At 33.1% G+C, this 14,153-nt stretch overlaps 1 protein-coding gene across 1 annotated transcript; it reads left to right on the top strand.

The window, feature by feature from the left end:
- Positions 1–294: 294 nt before the first annotated feature.
- Positions 295–13,693, top strand: LOC145242361 (uncharacterized). Its single transcript, XM_080105365.1, has 2 exons — positions 295–1,526; positions 5,966–13,693. The coding sequence occupies exon 2, from the start codon at positions 6,470–6,472 to the stop codon at positions 7,343–7,345; it is 876 nt and encodes a 291-aa protein (XP_079961491.1). The 5' UTR covers positions 295–1,526; positions 5,966–6,469; the 3' UTR covers positions 7,346–13,693.
- Positions 13,694–14,153: the final 460 nt, after the last annotated feature.

Genomic DNA, 14,153 nt, shown 5'->3' with positions numbered 1-14,153 from the left:
GTTTGAAGAAGATAAACAAAGGTTTTAAAAAATCATTAAGTCGCTCCTACTTTTCCATAGTTCGTATAATTAACAGAAGTCTGACGTCACGGAATCATGCGCTCCTTTTTTCCCAATTCTTCACATTCGTTTGGCAGTACCTAGTGTTAACATAGCTGGTGCTTTGGGATAACAGGGGCGCCTCAGACCCCCCCCCCTAAACAAAAAGGTGCTAGTGCAAGTGCACTTACTGATCCGCGCTATTTTTTAAATCGTATTTCCAAGTTTAATTAAAGTTTTCTGTGTATGTTTTTTTATTCAATTGTAAGGTTAAAGTATGGAATAGGTACAAAACACACTCCCCTCCCCATGTTAAGAATGGCTTTTTAAATAATAACGTTATTTCAGCACGAATAAATAAGTATGCACTAGTACACACAAAAAAAAATCTGAAAAAGCTTTAGTGTTTTAACTATTTTAAAGTGCATTTTTTCACAGTTTGAAACACAAGTAGTACCTGATTGTTAACTTAGAACGACAAGGGCGCATGGTGGAAATTCTTCAGGGTTTAAATTATTGTAACGCTTTTATTGGGGTGGAAAAACGTTTTTCAGTCGCCATATTACTTCCTATTTACTTGCTTTCCCATGAGGGCAGAGTTCGGTTTTTCAATGTGGAGAAGCATTTATTACTTAAAAAAATAAAATGGTGAAATATAAAAGCAAGTTAAGATAAAAAAAACACACACACACAAAAAAAAAACACACACACACACAATTCAAGGAATTAAAGAAAAAAAATTCAAAGAAATTTCGAACATTGGCTTATGCTTTCTACATCCATCAGTCAATAATAGTAGAAGCCATGTCATATGTCACGTGACCTGCAGCAAAAAAATGTCACAACTTTCCTTTTTTTAATATTTTGGTTTAATAAAAAATATCGTTCGAGCGACCTAAATTATGAGATGAAAAAGGTTTAAAACAGCGCCTAAAACACACACACTCACAGAAAATATAGTATTCGAAACTCAAATACCATCGGCGTGGTTACACTGGTTCATACAATATATGGTGGTACACATTTTCCAAGTGACAGTGTCTTATGTAACAACGCTTGGCTGAATACTTCATCAGAATAAGTGAATTCTTGTCATGGAATCCGGCAAGACCAAGAGACCGCAAGAAGAAAGACATACTGGGCAATTATTTAGGGGAAATTCTTCACTTACTCAACGCAACAGTTAAGGGGAGCTTTGAGTACTCAGATATTTCTGTATCCCATGTAAAGATCAAATGCAAGAAAAACAGAACTGATTTTTGTGATGTAAGTTAAATTATATGACAAACAAAAAGACAAAGGACAACTATTCTTTTACGTAGATTATCTCCCTTGTTGACTCTTCAGTTTCTTTAGTAACGAAAACATAGCTTTCGAAAAAACAATTTGATTTTGGAATTCTTACTTTATTTTAGATTTGATTATTTTATTAATGTCCTGTTTGTAAAACAGGACATTAATAACAAATAACGAAAAGAATATTAAAGGTAAGCCACTACCGATTTTTTTTTTTCATTTTACTCATTTTATGACTGAATTTTAACTTAGAGCTGTAACTCCAGTTGTAATTTTTAAATTTTGGTGCAATCTAAAAAGAATTCGGTATTCATGCGCTTATTGATCCGTGCTGAAATAATAACGTTACGATTTAAAAAGCCATTCTTAACATGGGGAGGGAAATGTGTTTTGTACCTATTCTGTACTTCAACCTTACAATTGAATAAAAAAAATACCATAAAACTTTAATTAAACGTGGAAATACGATTTAAAAAATAGCGCGGATCACTCTCTGCATTATTAGCACCCATTTTTTTTTTCGACAGAAAACCATAACTTTAATAAAGGTATTTTTTGTTTTAAAAAAATAATACATTTCCACTAAGATTTAAATAAAAATAATTAGTTCATTATATTCCGTGATCATTATTTTATAAATACTGATAATTTCATTAAAATTGGTTAATTTCCTGATTTTTAGTAAATTTTTAAGTAAAAAAAAGTCAAAATATTTACAGATTTTGAGCATCGGCGTTCATTTTGCGCATACCTATCAGTTGCTTTCGTTTTTTGGGGACACAATTAAAAAAAAGATTAAAATGAAATTTAAATTTCCATTCCATTTTTACAACAACCATTAAATAGAGCATTCCGCGCAAGTTTTACCTTTTTTGTTGTTTTGTAATTTTCGGGTTAAAATATTCAATTAAACCGAATCATAATTTGTGAATAAAAAGAACAATAATCACATCAGCATAAAAGAAAATATCTAAAGGATTTATACACATTGTTCCAATTTACTTTGCCTCCTCACGAGGGCAAAGTTAGACACTAAGGTGTTTTTTTTTATATGGAGAAAGGAACAAACATTAAAAATTGTCTCAGTTGTGAAGGATTTCTCCTTCACTAAGTGAGAACAAAAAATTGAAGTGTAGTATCAGAACAGATACTACACTTTGATCTTGGTATTAAAAAAATATATTTTATAAAAATAGGTACTGGCAAAAATGGCAGAAAAAAATAGGGGGACATAGTTTTGAAAGCTGATTTATCATAATTTTTTGTACGGTTCTGACTACTTTTTGATTGTATTTGAAAGATTAAAGACTAAAGTTAATTTCCATATGGAAAAAAAGTATTTGTACACGTGAAAAAAGTTATAATGAAAAATATTTTCAAGGCAACATTTGGAAGTTGACAAGTTCAGCTAAATTTTGAAGTTAAATAAATTCATTTTAAAAATCCTCTAAAAGATAAATATTAATTTTCTGGGTCTACTTCAAAGATAATTAGTAAAGTCCTACGCGATTAAATAAAATTTAAAAAACACCTTGTTTGTACAAAAACAAAAAGCAAGAAATTTTGGCTTCGTTTGTCTAAACGTGGATTCTACGGAATCCCAAAATGTCAGAAAGTCAAAAGACTATCTGAAAATGACGTTAGATAGTTATAGGGAGGTAGAGAGTGTTGGTTTTCTTGTTTTTCCCCAGCCGTGCATCCATACATTCCTATCGTGAACGTTTGTATAATTTTTGCTATACTTTATTTTAATTATTTTTTTGTGTTAAATTAAAGTTTTATTTTATTTTTCCAGATTATATAAACATTATGTTATGCCAAAAATTTGACATTCATTCAAGCAAGTAAAATATTAGACTCTTACACATAAAATTATGTGAAACATGTAATCTAAAATAAAAAAGTAGAAATTTTTTTTTGTGTGTGAAAATATTAAATAAACAATGCTTAATTCAATGATAATATCGGTTGTTCAAGAAATAAATTTTTCAAGTTATATCAAATTCATTAATACAGATTTTAGTGGCTTTTTTTCCTGTAAAAATTAATTTTTATTTTATTTTTACAATTTACGATGCTTTATTTTCATTAAAAAAAACGGAAATAAATTCATTCATTTTTTTAATTACTTTTGTAAATGTCTTTTTTGTTAAAACGTTTCCCTTGTGAAAAAAAACCCAGATATGTTTTAATTATATCTTTATGTTCGTTTTCGGTATACTTTTAATGTAATTTCGCCTAATTTTGCTTTTATATAATAACATGTGACGTGATTTTACTGCAAAAATTGTATTTACAAAATTGTACATTGCAAAATAGAATTAAAATTTTTTTTCACTTTTTCTTGCTAAGATTATTTTGAATTATGCTTATTTTATGAGTTTTTAACCTTTTTATTAAGAAAATCTTATACATACTTATAATTGCACATATAAAAACACTTTGGTAGTTATGTTAATTGCAAATGGATTGAAACTTCACAATAAGAAATTGGAACATATTGAACTTGTTGAGTTTTTGGTAACTTTTTCATGCCAAAATTAGAAAAAAATTTTATATCCAACAAATGAGAATGTAATTCATAATGTTAATTTGATTTTAAATTTGCAAGAAATGAGAATTTAACTTTCCATGAGAATTTAATTTTTTAATGAAAATTTAATTTGTGAATTGGAATTTAATTTTTCAAGATTCTATGTTGAAATATATTTGTAAATTATTCAAATTTATGTTTTGATTAAGACTAAGGTACCCCTTCACTATATGAATTGCCACCCACTTGTGCAGATAACATAGGACAGAACTGATAATTATTTTTATTTTCATGACAATGTGCTTTTATAAAATATTGAACATGGCTCTTATACAGAAGTTTTTCATTAACAAACTTTTTTCATTCTAAACTTATATTTAGTGAATGAAAAATAAAAGTTTTGTTTTTTACTTAATCATCTCCTTGGCTTTAGGTTAATGAAATATATGACAGCAATGCATGTGAAATAAATGAACTTTTTATTTTTCTATAAACATATCTCATGTGAGAAAATGACCCTGGATGATGTATAAGTAAAATAATAATAAAATAAATCAGTGCCCACAAGGGAGACAGTGTAGTATACAAAATTTTATTTTTAGGAATTAAAAACTTAATTATTTTGTGTATTGATATTAACTACAGCGTTTCTAAGAGAAATTTTCTGATCTTTTAATATTCTTTCATTTCATACTTGAAATATTTATTTTTAGTAAAGTATGACGAGTTATTCTATGAATTTAATCGTTGGAAACTGAGCAAAGCATTTAATCCGCAACATGCTCATTCATGCTGGATTTAAAAATTTGAAAACCTTAGTTATAGGTCAGCGTTCATTGAATATCTTGGAGGCTATGGGATGTGAGCTATAGGATTTTGACCGAAGTGTGAAAGCAGTGATTCACCGGATGATTCAGTTAAAGAAATTTTGTCAAGAAGCTGCAAAAAAGGTTTGACAAGATCCAGGCAAGGCAATGTTGACTCTGTTTTAAGAAATAAGCAAAAGAATCGCAGCTATAAAGAAATTGCTGATGAAGGATATTTGTTACTCTTCAACAAGAGTCACATGGGCTAACTACTTACCACGAAAACCTTATTACTTTCTGAAAGCCAATAAACTCTTCCACAAGATAAAACAAGCAGTTGAGCTGACGATACTCATATTCTTTTGACTAATGAACAGAATCTGCAGTCCACACAAAGTTTTGTATGTCAATATTTCCTCAAACTGTGATGTTCTTTGGGTGTTTTAAGTGAAGCCTAAATCATGCCTCCCATGTCTTTGAAAAGGAACTTGAACTTTATTCAGTTGACCATACTGAATTGCTGTCCATTATTTCCAAGTGCTGGGTAGAAGGCCATAGATATGACAGCAGAACTAAGATATCATACATGTGGGAACACTCAGAAGTGTATGAGAACATCAACTACTTCAGTTCTAACAGGTGCCTGCCCTCAATAACTCGACTGATTGCAAGCCATGAAATATTATTGCCTGCAACATGAAGGATGATGCCAAGATCAAAATGATATTCTAACATGTCTCAAAATTGGATGGCTGCATGCTCCAAGTTCAGATCCTGCCTTGAATCTTCAATGAAGGCTTGTTAAAATATTTGCTAAGCAGTATACTTTTCATTTTGAACATAAATTAGTAATTGATCAAGATATTTGCTTTCCTCTTAAAAGTGTCAATTTTATTTGGAACACCAGGTATCTAGTATAAATTAAAGCATATAAACAAACGCGCGCGTGTGTGTTTTAAGCAATTTGTTCAACAACTCATGTAAATTCATGTTTCTGCTTTGGTTAAACATAAACCATCTTTTGTTACTATGTCAATTGCAATTTTCAAATTATTGAGGAGTCAACGATAAAAACATAGGTTGTTATAAAAATGTTATTATATTACATAATAAAAACGTAATGTAACACTATTTTTGTGATTAAACATATGCGATAAAAATGTTTCCTATCTTCCAAATATAAGTCTTATTGGAAAAAATTATTCTGAAATAAAGGCTGAGTATAATTTTTGTAAACTTTATATGTTAATCAAGACATAAATTTTTAATAAGGTATCTTATCTATTCACAGGGAACAGCAACAATGGAACAAAAAGTGAAAGTATTATGTGATGATAACGTATTTTGAAAATTGTCAATAAACTGTTTCAAGTTTTAATTTACAAATAAGAGTCAGACAATTTCACGGAAAAAATTTGGAGAAATAAAAGTATCATATGAAAATGGAAACAACACTAACTCTATGCAGGTTGAATGTATATCCCTGTTCGGAGAGATGATGACGTTAAGTTTTTTCAACTCTTGTAGGGAGGTAGCAATGTTCTCCTACATACAGCGCCTGGGATTCTCAAATTGGTCACCCATTTGGTATTGACAACTTTGCTTTACTTTGCTGATCTAGCAAAAACCGGTGTGCCAATGTAATTATACCGTACAAAAGTATCATGTCAACACATATTTTGAAAGTTGTTAGTAACCATTTATAAGTTTTAATTTACAAATAAGAGTGTCAGAATTTAAAAAAAACCTGATCTTTTTAAGTGGGAAATTTATTGATTCCTAACAAGAAACCGATATGCATAAGCAGAGTGAAGATAGACATTTTTCTTGTGAAGTGTGTGGCTCATCATTTACAAACAAATCAGGTTTACAGAAACACATACGAATTCACACTGGAGAGAAACCTTATTCATGTGAAGTGTGTGATGCATCATTCACACAAAAGTCTGTCTTAATTGCACACAGTCGAACACACACTGGGGAGAAACCTTATTCTTGCAAAGTGTGTGGCTTGTCATTCACACAAAACTCTAACTTAACAACACACATGCGAATACACACTGGCGAGAAACCTTATCCGTGCAAAGTGTGTAACTCATCATTTGCAACAAAAGCTGCTTTAACAATACATATACGATCGCACACTGGGGAGAAACCTTATTCTTGTGAAGTTTGTGGCTTATCGTTTACAATAAAACCTGCATTAAAAGTGCATGCACGATGCCACACTGGAGAGAAACCTTATTCTTGTGAAGTGTGTGGCTCATTATTTACAAGGCCATCGAGTGTACAGACGCACATGAGAATTCACACTGGGGAGAAGCCTTATCCCTGCCAAGTTTGTGGCTCTTCATTTCGACAAAAATCTAATTTAATAATTCACATGAGAACCCACACTGGCGAGAAACGCTTCCCTTGTGATGTGTGTGGTTCATCATTTACAACAAAGTCAGATTCACAGATACATATGCGATCGCATACTGGAGAGAGACCATTTTCTTGCAAAATTTGTGGCTCATCGTATATGAGTTCCTCTCATTTAAAGGTGCATTTTAGAACACATTCTGGAGAGAAGCCTTATTCTTGTGTATTTTGCAGCTCATCATATACGCGTTCATCTCATTTAAAGAGACACATGAGAACACACACTGAGAACTTGAATGCCTACTAGACACTATCCTCGAGTGTCTAAGGTCTCTCTGTACAGGGGTTTGTCAGAATAGTCTGGCATGAGGATACTTTTCCATAGAAGTAAACCCTGACCAAATATTCAAAATCACATAGTATTTGCAGCCCAAATAAAATCTCCTCACTATGGCTACCCCTCAGCTTTTCTGAGGAATGGTGCACCTTCTCCAAGTGATATTACCTCAAGTAATAGCATGAAGCTGGATATTCCACCAGACTAGATAAATTCTTGTCTTGGAATCCAGTAAGACCATGAGACCAACATGAAAGATATACTACAACGTATAAAAATGGATAATTGGGGAGAGGAAAATTATGTTCTCAATTTCTTTACTAACTCAGTGCTTGAGAGATAAAGAACTTTAATGGAACATGCGAATATCTATGTATCTCATATAGACTTCAAGTGTTAGCCCCAGGTTGTGGGCCCCTTGATTTCTGAGAACTTCGACTGAAGTAAAATAAAACAAAAAACAATTGCACTTAAGGGAACAGTGAGGATACTAAAAAGAGCTCTTGGTTGGTTTCAATAAAAAGCAGGGCAATGTTGGCAGCTGGTTTGGCTGCTCCATACCCAGCATCAAAGGAAGAAAAATAAAAAATAAAAGGAAACTATGCAAAGGAGGAAAGAACTTGAATGCCTATAAGACACTGTCCTCAAGTAGCTGTGTTCTCTTTGTTGAGAGGTTTGTCAGAACAACCTGGTATAAGGATATTTCCCCCTACAAGTAAAGCCTTATTAAATATTTCAAAGCACAAATATATCCCTTCAGTATAGCTACTCTAAACTAGCTTAGACAAGAACTGGTACACCTTCTCTAAGTAATGTTGCCTAGAGTAACCGCACTAAGTTGGATAGTCCACCAGACTAGATATATTCTTGCCCTTGAATCCAATTAAACCAAGAGACTAAAATATGTACTATAATGTAGTTTACTTGTCAATAAGTGAGAGGAAAATTAATATTCCTAATTTCTCTACAACAACATTTAAGAGATAAAAGAGAACTGTAATGAAATAATCGAATATCTATGCATCTCAGATCAAGTATTAGCACTTGATTTGTGAGAATTTCAACTAAAGTAAAATGAAACGTGACAAATTGCAGGTTCTGTCACACGAAAGTAAAGAGTGAGCGTCCTGACATTTAGCTCTGATGGATGGCTACTATGAAATGCGAGTGTGTAGATATCTCCACTGGACGATTTATAAAAAGTTGAATAATGAATGCAGTAGCAAGTTCTGGGAACATATACAGGAAAGAACAGTTTGAAATAAGTCATACAGCATCAACTATGAAAATGCAATTCTTACAGATATGTACATAGAAAATGAAACTGTTAAACCTGATATAATGGTATGGGGCAAGAAGGAGAAAGAAGCATTCTTAGTAGAAGTTAGTGTCCCTAATGATGCTGAGCAAAAGCTGAGAGAGAAAATATAATGAGATACCAAAGTTGGAGCAACTGGACTCATGAAAAAGAATTTAAAAATCTACCTCACAAATATACCTGGTTAACTAAGTGCAAGAGAGATACATATAAATTGCACTTAAAGAGACAGAATCATTAAAAGATCTCTCAGTTGGAATGTACGAGATAGCAGTTGAATGTCTGGCATCTGGTAGGATGTTCCATCCTCAGCTAGAACAAAATAAGAAAGTTGAAAAAAGTGAAAACAATGGTTCTTGACTGAAATGTCATTAACATTATAGCAATTGTAGCAAAAGCAACAGATCTAATCAAACAAAATCTAAAAATATTTTGATACAATACATGGTATACAAAGCTGTAATAAAATTTAATTAGTTCTGAAAAGAAAACATTAAAAAGTACTTGGATGTAAAAAGAACTAATAAAGAAATCAAATGTTACTCTCAACAGGAGGCGAGCATTGCTATTTTTTAGTACTAACTGAATTAAAGTGAAAGGCGGAAAACTTTTTGTTTAATTTCTAACTTTATATTTTTTTAAAATTTTACTTGAAGGAAACACGAACACAGTCAAAGTAGAAAGTTGTTCTTAAAAAATGTGTGGTGCATCATTTCCATAAAATGTAATTTAATTATACATGTGATAAACCACAATGTAAACGAAATGCAACTTAACAAATTGTCAAACATCTGGAAACATGTACTTTCACTAATAACATTAAATGGACAGGTGACAGTGTTCTTTAACGAAAACATACAGACAGGCAGATATGAAACAACCTCTGGAAGATCAAGTTGTAGTGAAATACAGATATTATAGTAGCCATAAAGGAAACATTGTCTATTTTTAAGAGTCCTCGGATATACATTTAAATCATAATGAAATCAAGATTTACTTCCAGAAGGCAGCTTTTTGATCTCATAAAACTAACTGAAGTAAATAAAAAAAATTATTCTCTCAGTTTTTCTTACATTTGTTAATAAAAATAAATATAGAGGGAGAGGTGGAAATGTTGGATACAATATAAAATAAAGGTGGATTAAACCAGATACATTGATAAAGAAATTTATATACACACACTTGTTGACTTTCTAACAGCCACATATTTTAATGTATTTCTTATTTATGGAAATAGAAAGTTTTAACATGGGTGATTGGCTACTCACCCAATTAGATGTCTTAGTATAAGAGTAGAAAGTTCTTGGACTGTCTTATGATGTCACAAAATTCTATTAGCAGGACGTTGGTTATGTTAAACTTATTCCATTTTGACTTAAACTTTCTTTTTAAATTATAACATGTTATTAAAAATGAAACCATTCTGAAAAATAACTATTTCCAAGTAAAGACTAGTTTTCCTCATGTAGAGTTTTAATATTAAATTTGAATTAGGTAAGTATTAATACGAAAGGACTTTTCTTTTTTATACAATGGAAAGCCTTCTGCAAAAAAGAAGCAGAAGTAAAAATATAAATATAATCAAGATGTTCTATTATTGGATCTTCCAACTCGCCCGTTATGTGATAAATTCAGGAAAGATGCATGGCATCGTTTTTATAATATTCGATTCTAAGCTTTTTTACTGTTTTAAGTAGAGCCAAAATTAAAGATTTTCTATTAATCGTTAATGTCATCTCTTGTCAGCCATGAAATTCATCTGAGTTAGGACGTTCTATTTTTTAAATATGAGGTCAGATAAATTTTCTATCATAGTGTGCACGAGTTTTTTTACAGACAATGGAAAAGTCAATCACGCCTTTTGCAGAAGCATGTGTGATTAAAAACGCCTTTTACACATGAAAGAAATGTAATGGAAAATTGGACAAAATAGGTACAAATTTTTAACTGCTTTGAATTGCCAATGCACTTTGGGATTGCATGTCTCTTTTGTCATGCTTGACCAAAAACAACTGACTGTAATGATTGACCAAGATTTACAGTGAACCAACATCCTAGATACTTTAAACCGCAACAAATTTGGTCATTAATCAATTATAATTTATTATGATCCAGGCACGTCTCTTCTAAATGAATTCAGCAGATGTCAACCAGAAAGAAGAGTCAGTCTAGAGGTCATGGGGCTCCCTCTCTCACTACAAAGGCAGTTATCAAGCCCCAAGAAGAGAAGACACCAGCAGCAAATCAAAGTATCCTTTTAAGGACAACACACAAACTACTTGTATTGTGTTTCGTATGGATACGAAACTTCCAAATAGCACTCTCCCTGACGAAGCGCTAGCTCTGTATACTACTCCTGTAGTGTCCGCCATATTACTTTATAGTGTTGACGTCGGACCTGACATATCGTTCTTTTGTGTGAAAAATGCGTATCACCAGATCACCATCAATGAGAATGACAAACCCTTCACTGCTTTTGAAGCTAACTCCGGTTTGTATCAGTTCACCCGAATACCCTTTGGGATTACAAACGGAGTTGCTTGTTTTCAGCAAATTGTCGATGAAATTATTAGTTCTGAGGATTTACACGACACCTTTGGATACCTGGACAATATTTTCATCCGTGGAAAGAATCAGGAGCAACACGATGAGAATCTGGGGAAATTTATCAAAGTAACAGAAAAACTGAAAATTATGTACAATAAAGAAAAGTGTGTTTTCTGTGAATGAACTGAGCTCCATGGGTTATATCATTGGACGCAACGGTCAAATTAAACCAAACCCCGAGAGGTTGAAGCCTTTAAAAGAACTCTCATATTCAACTGACTGCAAATCACTCAAGCGAGCCCTGAGTTTTTTCTCGTATTACTCAAAGTGGATCCATAGGTATTCTGATAAGATTCAGCCTCTTATTAAGACCAATTTATTTCCCCTTAATCAGGAAGCTCGAAATGCATTTGAGAGTCTAAAGCTAGATATTGAATCAGCTGTAATAAAAACTATCGACGTGAATGCTCCCCTTGAGTTGGAGACTGATGCCTCTGATTGTGCTCTTTCTGGAGTCCTCAACCAAAATGGTAGACTAGTTGTTTTTTTTCTCACGAACTCTACATGGCTCTGAACTAAACCATCCAGCTGTTGAAAAGGAAGCGGCTGCCATTATAGAAGCAGTTAGATATTTGTGGCATTACCTCTTGGGGAAGCACTTCAAACTTATTACTGATCAGAAATCAGTAAAATTTTTTACAACAAAAATCACCTTAGTCGAATAAAAAATGATAAATTGTTCCGTTGGAGATTGAAGCTTTCATGCTTCAATTTTGACATCGATTGCCCTGGTGAGAATAATCTTGTAGTTTACGCATTGACACATGTTTCTTGCGCTACTGTGAATAGTAGCAACAACCTCCTCAATTTGCATCGATCCTTGTGCCATCCTGGGATTACAGGGATGATGGTCTTCATAAGGCATAGAAACTTCCCTTACTCTCTTGAGGATATTTGGCAGATGACAAAGGACTGTATTGTTTGCAACAAGTGCAAACCAAGATATTTCTGCCCTGTTGATGGGCATTTAATCAAATCAACCCAACCTTTCGAGAGGTTGAACCTCGATTTTATAGGATCCCTATCTTCATCTACACCAAATAAGTATATGTTGGTATAGCCGCTTCCCATTTGTATACCCTTGTAAAGACACAAGTGTACTAGAATCTTGCTCCCACCTGTTTTCTATATTTGGCATGCCCAGCCAAGTTCATTCAGATAACGGGATTTGTTTCAAGAGTGCTGAGTACAAGAATTATATGCACGGCAAAAGGATCTCCACCAGCCACAACACTCCATATCACCCACAGGGGAATGGTCAAGTGGAGCGAATGAATGGAACAGTGTGGAAAACTATTTCATTAGCATTGGAAGACAAAGGTTTGCTGACTGAACACTGGGAAGAGATTTTAGCAGACTCCCTCCATTTCATTCGGTCTAATATCCACAGCCATAAATGAGACACTTCATGAGTGCCTGTTTAAACACCCAAGAAGATCAGTGTCCCGGACAGCTGTACCATCTTGGATGACCGAATCTGGTTCCGTTTTAATGCGGAGACACAACCGGTTAACTAAATATGAACCTCTACTTGATAAGGTTGAACTTCTAGATGCTAACCCTCATAGTGCCTTTGTTCGATCCAACGAGGGTAGGCAGATGACTATATCTACACTTGACTTAGCCCCATTGAAAGACTTCCAATTCACCAATCACCCACATGACTCGGAAAACTGGAATGATACACCAGCAGATCAGCAAGAGGAAAATTCACCCCCACCAGTAGAACCACCTGTTTTGCGATGGTCAGAACATAGAAGACCACCAGATAAGTTGAATTTGTGATTCTAGGGTTTAGTGAATCTTGATTAAATTTATTTTGTGCATCAGAACTATTAAATTGCACTCCTTGTGCTGAATTAGTGAGTTTTAACATTGCGAACCTGAACTATTAAAGTACATTCCTTGCATTGGTTGTGATCAACCCACCTTCATGCACTAATACTTGAATGAACTCTTTCTAATTTAATGGGGAGAATGTTGTATTGTGTTTCGTATGGATATGAAACTTCCCAATAGCACTTTCCCTGACGAAGCACTATCTCTGTATACTACTCCAGTAGTGTCTGCCATGTTACTTTATAGATTTGATGTCGGGCCTGACGTATCGTTCTTTTGTGCTAATAAAAACCTTATTTAAAGGGTATACAGTATTTGTTTTACTTACAACAATTTTATTAGCACGAAAGGGTAAAAAAAAAGTAAAAGATTTTAAAAATGGATCATGCCCTGAGGCCTTCTCGATTGGACGTAAACTCTAATTCATCTAGCTCTCTTGTCCAGTTTTAGCTCCAGCAAATCCGACTAACTCCTATAGCTTGCTGCTTCCACTTCCTGTTGTTTCGTCTCATCCCAGCAGCTTCTAGTTCCATTTCCAGCTTACTCCTGCAGCTTTAGATCATGTAGCTCTTCTATTGCTTTTCTATTAATCATATTTCCTGAAAGTTACCTTTAAATCTTCATTTTAATTAAGATCTTATAAATATCTTCAGAAATTAAGGTGTTATCAAACCTAGAAAAATCATAACAATCATGAATTGCAAATTCTCGACTAACATTGGCAAAGTCCATCCATTATTTGGTATGGTCCGGTATGATGCAACTATAACAACGTATGAGAACTTATACAAAATTGAAATGGTGACTGAAGACAGAAGAAAGAGCAGTACACAATAATGATGGGACGATTCCAATATCTTTACCAACTTCAATATTATTACTGATTCTATTCTCAATTCCTGATTCTGATACAGTTACCGATTCCAATTCTAATTCTGTTAAAATCGTAAAATATTTGTGGTTTGAGTTGTCCCCCTTTGCAAATTGGCTGTTTGGAGAAATGGAAAACTAGAT

Source organism: Euprymna scolopes, chromosome 21 (assembly GCF_053919585.1).
Source record: "Euprymna scolopes isolate OS-2025 chromosome 21, ASM5391958v1, whole genome shotgun sequence".
NCBI classification, from domain to species: Eukaryota; Metazoa; Mollusca; class Cephalopoda; order Sepiida; family Sepiolidae; genus Euprymna; species Euprymna scolopes.
Note: the sequence above shows the minus strand (reverse complement) of the source record. Positions and strands in the feature narration are given on the sequence as shown.